The sequence below is a fragment of the Crocuta crocuta genome, unplaced genomic scaffold, assembly GCF_008692635.1.
Source record: "Crocuta crocuta isolate KB4526 unplaced genomic scaffold, BGI_CrCroc_1.0 scaffold113, whole genome shotgun sequence".
Taxonomy (NCBI): domain Eukaryota; kingdom Metazoa; phylum Chordata; class Mammalia; order Carnivora; family Hyaenidae; genus Crocuta; species Crocuta crocuta.
In genome coordinates this window covers 5,840,641-5,852,629 of record NW_027530368.1, presented here as the reverse complement: position 1 = coordinate 5,852,629, position 11,989 = coordinate 5,840,641, and the positions used below count along the sequence as shown (strand labels likewise).

Sequence of the window (11,989 nt, the reverse complement as noted above, 5' to 3'; positions counted from 1 at the left end):
TCTATCTCCTAAGGATCTGACAATTTCATGGCTTCGTATTAGCATAGGGATGTGGGAGAGGTGAGACACGCTGCAAGGGGCCTGATGGAGCCTCCCATTTATGGTTTATGCCTTTGCATTTCTTGATGAGAAAAAAAAAACCAAAAAAATGCAATTAGCAACATTTGAATAACCAATATGTGACTTTCTCTACTCTTTTTCCATAGTGAAGAAGCACATCATAGAAATGCAGATTATGTCTGGCCGCCAATTAAAGGACACACATCTGGGATACTCAGCCTAATCACTGACAGCCCAGGTTTTCACATCTCTTTAACAGAAAAGTATGCTTGCCACAAGGCTTTTCCCAGAACCCGGCTGAGTCGGCAGAAGGCATGAAGAAAGCAGGGCCTGGCCCATCTTAGTGTTCTAACATCAGCATGCTAATAGCAGTGGGGATGTCAGAGCCTGTACACGTGGCTTCTGAGAGCAGCCTGCCGAGTTCTCAGGAATTTTGCAAGCCGGTCGACATCACATTGGTAGCTTGAAATAGGCTATGGTGATGTACACCGTTGAAACCTACAAATCAGGATTGCTGGTTGTAAAGCATTTACCAGCACTTCACTTTATGTATTTTATACATAAAGAAAATTTTTCTGGATTTTTATCTAACCAGAACTATCTTGTTCAGTTGAGACTTTACTGTATGTCTATTATAGACAGTGTCCTTTAGAAAGGAGAAGCAGTACCATAGAGGAAATGAGATACAGTGTGTACCATGGATATAAAGGATGCACCACGTCCCACTGAGGGCTCTAAGTGTCACTATCCAAAGCCAGTTACACGTGTGCATACACACACGCACACCCATGCACGCATTCACACCATCTTATAGGGAGGCTCTTTCATAAACCAATGATCTGGGTTGCATGGCCAACTCAAATTGTCAATCACTGTATACCACTGATGGTCAAAATTCCACTTTTCTGGGGCAGTGCTTTCCCAGGATCTGGCCTCTGGACATCAGTGGACAATGGATGTACAGAGCAGAGGTCCAAATTGGGCAAAATGTCCTTCTAGCTTCCCTTACCTCTATTTTCTAGTGCAATATGAATTTGTTACCCCAAGAGATTTGTGAAAGGGAGGCTGATGGTTTCCCAGGGTAAAAAAGAATGCAAAAAAGAATGGGGTGAGTGGGGGACAATGTACTGGAAACCAGATTCCTAGAAGTATGAATCTTCAGCGTCAGCTTCCTGGAACAGTCAAAACAGTCTGAGAACTGCACTGCTCTGCTTCTTCCTGCACAAAGGCCCTGATATCACATGGATGGTGGTGCTGGGAAGAGCTAAGATCAGAGCCTCAGTGTCCTTCCATCCAGCCAACTGCTGACAAACCCACTGGGCCATGTGTATCGGGAACCCTTCCCATTAGTCCTGGCACTTCTAGACTGGTGAGACTGTAGCATGGGAGAGTTGGGAAGCCGACCATGGGGCAAACCTGATTTCACAATTCAGGCTTAGCTTTTGAGTCATTAGCTTGTGTGTCTATTTATTAACTCACTTATTTAGATGTGTCTGTTTGGACCCTGGTTTTCTTTTTCTTATACTTAAGTATTCTTCATGAACAAAACATTTCATAAAGAATATAACTAGAATAAAATCAAATTAAATATTGGGAGGCAATCTAGAAATTAGAGCACTAACCCCACTCACCCTGACAGCAAATGCTTTCAAGTGTCCCCTCCCAACCCTCAGCAAGGGCAATGAAGGCCAATGAAGACAGGGACCACAAGAATGGCAGAAGGCTATGAGATGCATGAGCAAAAAAAGAAAAAGGGAAGGAAAGAAGTGGAAAGAAGCAAAAGCAGGGATGCAGAGGCAAGGGATAAATAGTAAGAATTCAAGAAAACTATTAAGAAGAGTCCAAAAAACAGATCCCTTCTGATTTTCCTCCTCTTGGTCTTGGGTAATTTTATTTTGTCCAAAAGATTTAAATCTCCAGTTAAAACTGCTTATAATTTTACAAACACATCCTAGGTTAGCGTCTATATCCTTTTCTCTCTTCTCCTGTGAGTACCTTCTCACCTCCTCTACCCTCTACAGCAGTAAAGGCCAACACACATGGCCTTGCTGCCTTGTTATCTCAAGAACATCCCGAAGTTCCCTCTGTTGTCATTGTTGTTGTTATTGTTTTTCCTTGACCAGGCGCTGCCCTCTAGAGCACAATGGTGTTCCAGGGGCTCATTCTTTGCTATTGTAGCTTAAGGCCACTGCCTCTTGAAGTCGTTTGGTTTCTGTATCAGATAACCCCTACCCCTAAACATGCAGCACCCTTTACCTGGTCCTGTTGCCCCAAGCAATGGCACAGACTCAACTGATGAAAGCTAATCTACATTTCCGGGCACCTGAGTAGTTCAGTCGCTTAGGCCTCCGACTCTTGGCTTCAGCTCAGGTCATGATCTCACACTTTGGTGAGTTCGAGCCCCACATCTGGCTGTGTGATGATGGTGTGGAGCCTGCTTTGGATTCTCTCTCTCTCCTCTCTCTCTCTTTCTCTCTTTTTCTTTCTTTCCCTCCCCTACTCACACTGTCTCTGTCTCTATCAAAATAAATAAATAAACTTTAAAAACATTTTTAAAAAGCTACACCTACGTTTCCAGTAGTACTTAGGAAATGTAGTACTTCATAGGATGGTCAAATTCCTGGTGCAAATTATCTTGACATAAATCCTGCTCAGAAAAGAGTTGGTTGAGAATATACTATGAGTTTTTAATATATATACATTTGATTGAGTCATGCTTATGTGTGAGTATAATCTACCTCTGTAGAACCAAGAGAGTTTTATAAGTTTATCCCTGTACACATATACATACTCAAGTATCTATCATCTGACACTCTATTTCTGCTTAGGGCCTTGTTTTCAAATTGACATAGAGGACAATTAGTGTGGCTTGCCACTTGCTATTGGAAATGGCATTGCCAGGAAATGGCAAAAAGAAAAACAGATTGGAAGGGATGAGACTGTATTAGCAAAATATGCATTTCTTACAACGAACTGACCTGCCCACGTCCCTAAGGCAGCAAGCCTCTATCATCTGTACACTCTTATTAAATAATCTCATTAAATAGGAACACAAAATATACACATTTACAGTTATTAAATTAGCACAGAACTCTTCTTCTATCTACAGCCACATTCAGAGACTGCCATGCCTTCATATTTGAACTTGTAGGTGACCACACCTTTGTCTAAGTAGAGGATGGAGATGGGCTCTAGCTTGGTGGGCACACAGCAGGCTTTGGAAGCCTTTTGGGAATTCTTGAGGTGGACCAGGGCCTGGATAATTGCATGCTTTGTGGGTGTGAGATGTTCTGCCAGTGGGTAGTTGCAAACCCCACGGCATTCGTAGGCTTCATATCCAGGTGGGGCGATGATCCAAGAGTCCCAGCCAATCTCCTTGAAGTCGATGTAGAGCGGGGTCCTCTTGCAGTAGTTTCCTTTAGCGTTCCTTCTGATGCGGGCAGTGGAGTCGTAGATGATGTTTGACCTCATCTGCAGCAAAGCTTCTTCTCCGGGTTCGCTGGAATAACCGTCCAGGCCCAAGGTGTCCAACTCCAGAAGTTGCTCATGGGCAATCATTTCATTCAGTTCCTCTGTCCGCTCCTTCTCGTTGCTTTGGTCATCAGAAAACACGACAATCAAAGGGACATGCTTATTCCGGGCACTGGTGTCTATTTCCAGTTGTCCCCTGTCAGCATCCTCGGCCCCGTCGTGTCTGCTCTCGATGTGGACCTCCAGCTGGTGGGTGGATGAACCTGACTTTTGCCAACGTCTAATGGCATCGGTGACATCAAAAGTCTCCCACTCACTATTGGTTCCATAGATCTCTCCTGACACCAAGACCAGCATGCTTCTTTCACCCTCACTGTCCCCTCTGCTCTCTAGTACCTCAAAAATGGTAATTTTCCTGTCTACTCCATCATATATCATGCGGTCTCTTTGCACCAGTGTGTACAATCTCAGTTCAGCCATGATAACTTCTTCATGGTGAGGAATTGACACATTGAAGAGGAGAGGGTATTTTCGGAGTCCGTTAAAACTGGCTGGCTGGGAAAACAGATCTGAAAAAAAAAAAAAAAGACAAAAATCAGAATTGCAGTGTGTCGCCGAGAAAAACAGGTGCTTATTTGGAGGGCAATAAGAGGGGCTGTCTTCATGAGAAGCTTGATACTGAGAAATCAATGAGAACAAGCACAACATTAGCATTCTCTGACAGAAAACACTGGAAATTCAGTGGTAGAATACTAAACTACTTTCGCTGCCAAGGCTAAGATGGAAAATGGATGCCTGATGAGTGGGATATCACTCTCCCAACCCTGCTTGCGTAGCTTATCAGCCACAGAATGACAGAGCTGGGAGGAAGCCTGGAGACTGTGTAGGCAAGCCCTCAATCCTTTTAGCCAGTAAGGAGCTGTCAAACTAGACATGGGGCGGTTGTTCTTTTTTGGAAGCTTTTCAGAGATGAGGACTTCATGGCTTTTCATATTTGCATTTGTAATAGGTGGAGATTCCCCACGTGGTTGGCTGAGCACAGGTCTTCCTAAAAGACCTCTATCTACTTCGGGGGTTGGTAAACTATAGCCCATTAGCCATATTGGGCTCTATTTCTGGAAATAAAGCCTGACCCATTTATTTCGGTGTCATCAGTGGCTACTATTGTACTACAATGGCAGAGTTGTGACAACACATGGCCCACAAAACCTAAAATACTTACTATCTGTCTGGCCCTTTACCAAAAGATTTTGCTGACTTCTGCTCTAGACACCAAAATCGGACAAGGTCAACAAAATAGCCATACACTAAGGGGTCACAGCAGATGAATTTTGGGTGTGCGGTCCTCAACAAGGAGGAACAGGAAGAAATGAAACTTGGGATAGAAGGGCTGCTTTAGTCTTCTACCCTTAGCAACCGGCATAGAGTTTGGCACGTAAGAACCACTCAGAATGTTTATGAAATAAATTTCAAAAAGTCCTTTAGTCTCGGAAGCATGCCTCCAAAATTTACCATCTTGACTTCCTATCTGAGAATTTTACAGGAGCTTGCCCCCAGGTAATACATGACTACAAAATATCCCTGAAGGCATTTTTCATCCATCAAAGGGTTCCATGAAACCAGGACACTAAGGACCACCAGTAGAGGGGTTCACTATCATCTCTGGCAGTGTTTTCCCAACTCTACAACCAATTCACGATTTTAGTGGGGTCCTTGTTCCAGATTGTACTCTTTAATATTTTTCTTTCACTTTATAAGATTTTTTTAAATACCCACTATCTCTTTTAGGTCTGTCCTAAGCAACAACATTCATGAAATGAGGGGATTGAGGTAATAGTCATGTGGGCTTTTTTCTGATTCACATTAATGAAAATATTTAATACGGTCTCTCATGATTTACAGCTTTCTCTGGGCACCACTTTAAGTCCTCTCAAACACCAATGCTGGGAAATACTGGTCAGTGAAATGAATTTGAATTCTCTAGCATGGCTCTTAAAACTAGCTATAACCAACTCTTGAATGCTGAAAACAAATTGAGGGCTGATGAGGGTGGGGAAGAAGGGAAGAGGGGTGATGGGCATGGAGGAAGGCACTTGGTGGGATGAGCACTGGGTGTTATATGGAAACCAACTTGACAACAAACTATTTAAGGAAAATTAAAAAAACTAGCTATAACCAGGCCTTAACCTCTTGATCGAGGTATAGCTCCCATTCACCCCCTACAGTGCATGGAACGTTGTTAATTGGCTGACTGATATTTGTTGGAAGTTTAAATTGCAAAACTTCCTATTAAAAGTAGACTGAGGAGCACCTGGATCGCTCAATCAGTTAAGCATCCAACTCTTGATTTCAGCTCAGGTCATGATCTCATGGTTCGTGAATTCAAGCCCCATATTGGCTCTGCACTGACAGTGAGGATCTCCCTCTCTCTCTCTGTTCCTCTCCTACTGTTCATTCTCTCTCTCTCTCTCTCTCAAATTAAATGAATAAATGAAAACTTAAAAAATAGAGTAGACTGATATCTTCACCATTTCCCAAAACATCCCTTTGCCTTGTGTATTGCACCTTTGGAGATGTTCCACTGACTCTTGGAAAGTCTTCTCCTCTCACCTCCACCTATCTAGCTGTGACCCCTCCTTGTGGGATTTTCCCCCTCTTCACCTCCCTATCTAGAAGTTCACTCCCTTCTAGGTCCCTTGAATATTTACTCTATATCTCTCCTTTGAGCTTTGCCATTTATATCCTTACATTTCAGGTTTATTTTTATGAATGGCTCTTCCCAAGTAGATTGTCACCATGCTGACAGGTACTGCAGCTTAAACTCCTTCTATCCCTCCATGCTACCACAATGCCTTAAACAGAGGGAACACTTTCAAAATATTGATTCATTGATGATTGTGAACATCAGGTCAAATTGATTTATGGGCATAGCATATGTCCTTAATACATCAAGTAACTTGGGAGTTGTCTCTCTGGCTCTCCTTGGACAGGGAACATGAGAAGATCAAAAATAGGAGAGTAGACTGGTTGCTCCATCCACGACAAAAATGCAGAATAAAAGCCTACGGCAGGGGCGCTTGGGTGGCTCAGTCGGTTAAGCATCCGAATTCAGCTCAGGTCATGATCTCACGGTTTGTGTGTTTGAGCCCCACATCGGGCTCTGTGCTGATGGCTCAGAGCCTGGAGCCTGCTTCAGATTCTGTGTCTCCCTCTCTCTCTGCTCCTCCCCTGCTCATGCTCTGTTTCTCTCTGTCTCAATAATAAATAAACATAAAAAATTTTTTTAAAAAACAAAAACGCTTACAGTAGCGATGGAAGAGATTCCAAAGGAGCACAAGGAAACTTTGGGTGGTGATGAATACGTTTACAATCTTGATTGCGATAATGGTTTCAGCGGATGTTTATATATGTCGAAACCTATCAACTTACATACTCAAATACGTGTAGTTTGTTGAATGTCTATTATACTTCAATAAAGCCATTAAAAAATAAGTCCACTGTACATGTACATGTATACTAAGTAATGGATGGAGATGTTGCATTCTAGGCAAAGGAGCTGATGTCAGTTGAGCATATTTTAATGTTCCAGGTGTTTTGAAAGCATTGTTTTATTTAGTACTTACAGTGACCCTTTCTGCTATTGTGCTCATTTTACACCAGAACAAATGAAGCCTCGATGCAGAGGAGTGACTTCCGTGAAATGATGAAGTGAGTTCAGCAGTGGTAGGAATTAAAGTCATGTTTTTTCTACCTTAAAGGTGCACTTGTTTTCCCCTGATTAGTTAGATTTGGAGGAGGTTTTTTGTTTTTTGTTTTGGTGGGGAGCTGGAGGGATGGGTCTTTGTCTCCTAGACAGCTGCACTGTGCAGATCCAAAGCGCCAAAGGAGGGACAGTAACAGCCATTAGAGCCAGCCCAGTGCGCAATCCGCCTGCAGACTGGCAGAGGTGCCCGCAGCTGGGGTGTCCGCAGAGGGATATGTTCTGGTTTCTCCAGTGTCCAGTGATAAGATGCTCTGCAAACTCCACTTCCTGACCTGCATCATGCAAATCCTCCACGGAAGAAGTGAGAACTGAAAAAACTCTTGTTTTCCCAGAGGATGTGAACATTTTCCCACCTGCACTCTCAGCCAGGCACCCAGGGCTAGGAAGGGTTCCCGTGGAAGGAAGCTATTTATTTTCAATCCAGACTCATCCCCAAAAGGAATCTGTAATTTCAGTTTCCCATTTCCATTATGTTACTAAATGTTACTAAGTAACATTTCCAATGTGTTACTAAATATCTGAAATTTTGGCAGTTATCTAAATTTTAAAGGCACATGATGTCTTCAGGACTGAGCAATACCCACTTCACATTTCCTCCAATGCCTAGAACTTAAGGAATTCATTTGTATTAACTGACGTTCATTCGGCAATTCATAGAAAATGCAGTTACTCTTTGAAATAGCTCAGTCACGTTACATAGGTATATTATCCCCAATTTACAAATGAGCAAATTGATGTTCAGAGATATTAAACAAATTATCCAAAACCACTAAGTCAACCGTGTCTCAAAATGCCAAATCCTATGCTATTTCTTTGCTATTACCTTTCTGCTTCTAAGAACGTCTGGTCAACATCAATCAAAACCCTCTTTTGTACCTAGTTAATGACTATGGTAAATATTACAGAATTCATTTCTTTGAATCTACAGCTTTTACCATAGAGATGCCTACTAGTATCATATTGAATAAAAGACTAACTTGCTAGGTCATTAGATTTAGTCACTGGGGTAGATAACATAGTTTTCCTGCTGATATTTAAAGCTTGCATATTACTATTCATAAAGACATTGAAATAAGCTGGATCATTAACTGGGCCATGCATACTTCCTGGACATTATAAACAGTGATTCACGGATAAACACGTCACAGAAACATAACAAAACTTTAGGAAGAACTTCTAAAATACAAATTTTCATCCTGTCTGAATATTTCTTAATTAAGGTCAGAAAGTGGAAACTCACTCAAAGTTCAAATGAAGCACAAATGACAACTTTTGGGTTTTGTCTATTTTCACCATTTACATTCCGAGCAGAAGTTCATGAATTTTTAATCAATTAAAAGACAAACAGAAATTGAGATGTATCTGGAAAACGACACACATAAGTATTGTAGTAGACCAACATAATTTTTTTATTACTTGCTGTTCAAATTAAAAAATTTTAAAGACCCAATTATGATGCCAAAATGGCTTTGGATATAAAGATATTCTTTGGTACCTTTTAATAACATTTGGGAAATGACCATGAAAATGGTATAGACCCAAAATGTGCATTGTTTTTGAGTATCTGTGTACGTATACCCTTATACAGATGCATTCACCTTTATCTATATAATTCCCACACATTGTAAATTTACTGATCGCTTCTTGACAAAAGTCCAAGCCAAATTTATCAACAATATGGAAACTTACCTTCATTCTTGAAACTCCTAATGATGTTGGCAGATGGCATGGAGGTCCGATCTGTTGCAAATTTGTTGTAGAGCTCCAGCATGTACTCTGGTGGGTCGACCTTGGCCGAATCCTGCGAAGGGATGTCGGATAGGTTCAGTGTCTTGAGGAATTCATTCTTCATGCTCTGCAGCAATGTGTTAAAGTCGACACCATCTTGCTCTGAGAAGACATCATCGAAGAGGGGCATATCTTCTTCCAGAGGCGACCGCTCCAGACTCATGATGGGGCTGCCAGAAACCGAGTGAACCGCCAGGCAGATGAGAGCGTACAGCTGCAGGGCCAGAGAACCCATGACTCTGCTCAAGCCCCCAGGCCAACCGGGGAAGGTTTAGCTCTCCTGGGCTCTAAGTGGCAGTTTTATCTTGTAGCGCATTAATGTCTCGTGTCACTGGAGACAAGTTTGGAAACTCTTCCCCTCTTTCTCCCTCCCCCTACCACTCTTCCTCTCCCCTCAAAAGTCAGGTTGCAGTAATTGGATAACAAAATCCCCTATAGAGGCCTAGCCTTTCTTATCTCCCCAGTGTAAACTTGTGCACCAGATTTTGTTTCTATCTTGCGATCCTTTTTTCTTTTAATGAGCATTTTGTAAACATTTCCACATTCTGACACTGGCAAAGAGATAGGACAATTTTCTCTTCACAGAAGCTCTGTTTCTTTTCCTTTCAATCGACTTCCTTTTGGCAGGAATGTCTAAGTTCTGCTTTTATGCGGTTCACTTTCACACATGCCTAGAATAGATATTAAGAATCAACGCAATACACATCAGTGGCAACACGTACTAATTCAAGTGATAGGGCTTCCATCCTCACATCAACATTTTGGAAGAAAGATCAAATATCCAACATCTCTAAGTTAAGTTAATAGATACAAATGAATTTATGTAAATTTTTAGAAGCTTACGTTTTTAGAAACAGGGAAGTATAAACTTTGTGGTCAAGGGCCTTTTCATACTGATTTAATCTGGCTAAATGGCTTTTGAAACATAGGGTGAGTGTTTAATTATAATAGCAACTAAAATTTCTTAGGTGCTTTCCTATAAACAGGCATTGTGCTAAGTGCTTTCATATATCACCAAATGTGCTCCCTATAATAACCCTATTCGTATACCCATCACACATATGGGTCACCAAAATTCAATTACTTGCTAGAAGTCATGGAACTACAATGTGATAGAGTCAGAATTTGAACCTAGGCATTCTGACTCTTATAAAAAGGAGAAAACAGACTTTTCAACCGGTGTTCTCTGAGATTGGGGCAAGGGCTAAGTAAGCCCCAGTCTAGCCTTCCCTAGAGAGTCCATGGCCAGGAGGCAGGCAACGATTTGCAGCTGGACATGGAGCTCAGGTCCTTCGGCCTGGCGATGAGTTATTAGGATGGCCCAAATCTCTGCCAAATCCATCTGTGTGGCTAAGCCAAATTGATCAGGTGCTTTCAAATAAAATTTTGGCCAACAACATTATGAGGCAGATGAAAAATGCCAAATCCCTTTGTCTGAGAAACAGTGGTGAAATTGATAGGGTGCCTGGTTTAGGAAGGACAAAGCAAGTTCATCTCACATTATAGCCCAGTTAGTGGCAGTATTGGTGTGGTGCGGTATAGTGTGTTGGGTAGAAAACTCCAGGGAGTGCTCTCGCCCGTGAGGTGGTGGGACTGGTGTCTCCTGCCTTGTTCAGTGCACTCCTTGTGCAATTACAGGTCCCTGGCATGGTGTCCAGAAAGCTGGTTCCAGGTATTTGGTACACTGGAATACTCTTAGTTTCTGAGTTAAATATCCCTACGTTTACCCAAATAGGTTAGCTACAATATCTGCATGATCCTTTTTCCTGTAAATTCCCTACTCAGCCACCTTCTGATTCTTTCCTCCCCTAAAATGCAAGTTTACAGCAATGTTTTTGAACTACCATAGAAAGACTTGTATTCTGAGGAAAAGTGTCTCCTCAAAATTGTCCATTTGTTTAGTAGTTGTTGATTTTGATTCGGTGCTCTATCTTGGCTAAGGCTCCTGCTCCTGTATTAGAAAGAGAATTGTAGACTAGAAATAGACCCTAACAGGTCCACAAGTGAGAGAGTCCAATCCACCCTGGGGATGGGCTTTAACGTGAGGTTTCTGACAGCATACCAAGCGGGGCCCTTGTATCATGTCCTGCATCAAAACAAGCACCCGTTTCTCTTCACACACACACGGATGTCAACGCACACTCCAAAACTCTGAATGGCAGGCATGTGCGTGTAACTGCCTCAGGACAGCAGAGTAAGTGGCGGTACTTACAGCCCGGGTGCACTGGCTTCAAAGGTCAGGAGGAGGGACGGGCATCTCACGTCACAGAGCTCCAGCTTTTTGCATTCTTAGGGGAAAGACATGCAGCTGAGATTTCCCCGAATTCCTTATAGTTGGTGTTGGAGTAACTGTTGGGGTTGAACATCTGGTCTGGTCTCTGCATCAAAAATGTTTATATTTTTGGCTGACTTAAATATAAAATAAGAAAATGTCTATAACCACATCTCAATGCCTATGACTTCTTGAAATGCAACGTCCCTAAGCCCCACCTCTGTGCTGGGGATGGACAAGGAAGGAGATTGGGCTCCATGCATGGAGGAGAGAGGCATAAGCCTTCACCCTCATCTAGGCCTGGAATACCTTGCATTTTAGCTGCAATGTCTTTATCTGCACGATTTTACCTAGAAGCTTCTCCTGATGGCTCTCATCTGACTTTAAAAGGTCCAAATGTCTCCACGTTCCTTCCCCTATCTTGATTTTCAGGACGCAATCTGTTCTATTACTTTGCACTGTCTCATTATTTTGGATCCCTTTCATTTGGAATGTGTTATAATCCGTTTAGAGTAGATGGAAGATGACTATTTTGCTGAGTCAAAGATGATAGGCATGTCTAGATGTTTTAAGAGAAACTCCATGGATGGAAGGCGAAATATTAACTAACATCATGCTTATCAATTCCACCACAA

The 11,989-nt window shown here is 42.2% G+C and overlaps 1 protein-coding gene across 1 annotated transcript; it reads right to left on the bottom strand.

Annotated features, from left to right (window-relative positions):
• Nucleotides 1-3,098: 3,098 nt before the first annotated feature.
• Nucleotides 3,099-9,317, bottom strand: BMP10 (bone morphogenetic protein 10). Its single transcript, XM_077766200.1, has 2 exons — nucleotides 8,984-9,317; nucleotides 3,099-4,100 (listed from the first exon to the last, which is right to left on the bottom strand). The coding sequence occupies exons 1-2, from the start codon at nucleotides 9,315-9,317 to the stop codon at nucleotides 3,160-3,162; spliced, it is 1,275 nt and encodes a 424-aa protein (XP_077622326.1). The 3' UTR covers nucleotides 3,099-3,159.
• Nucleotides 9,318-11,989: the final 2,672 nt, after the last annotated feature.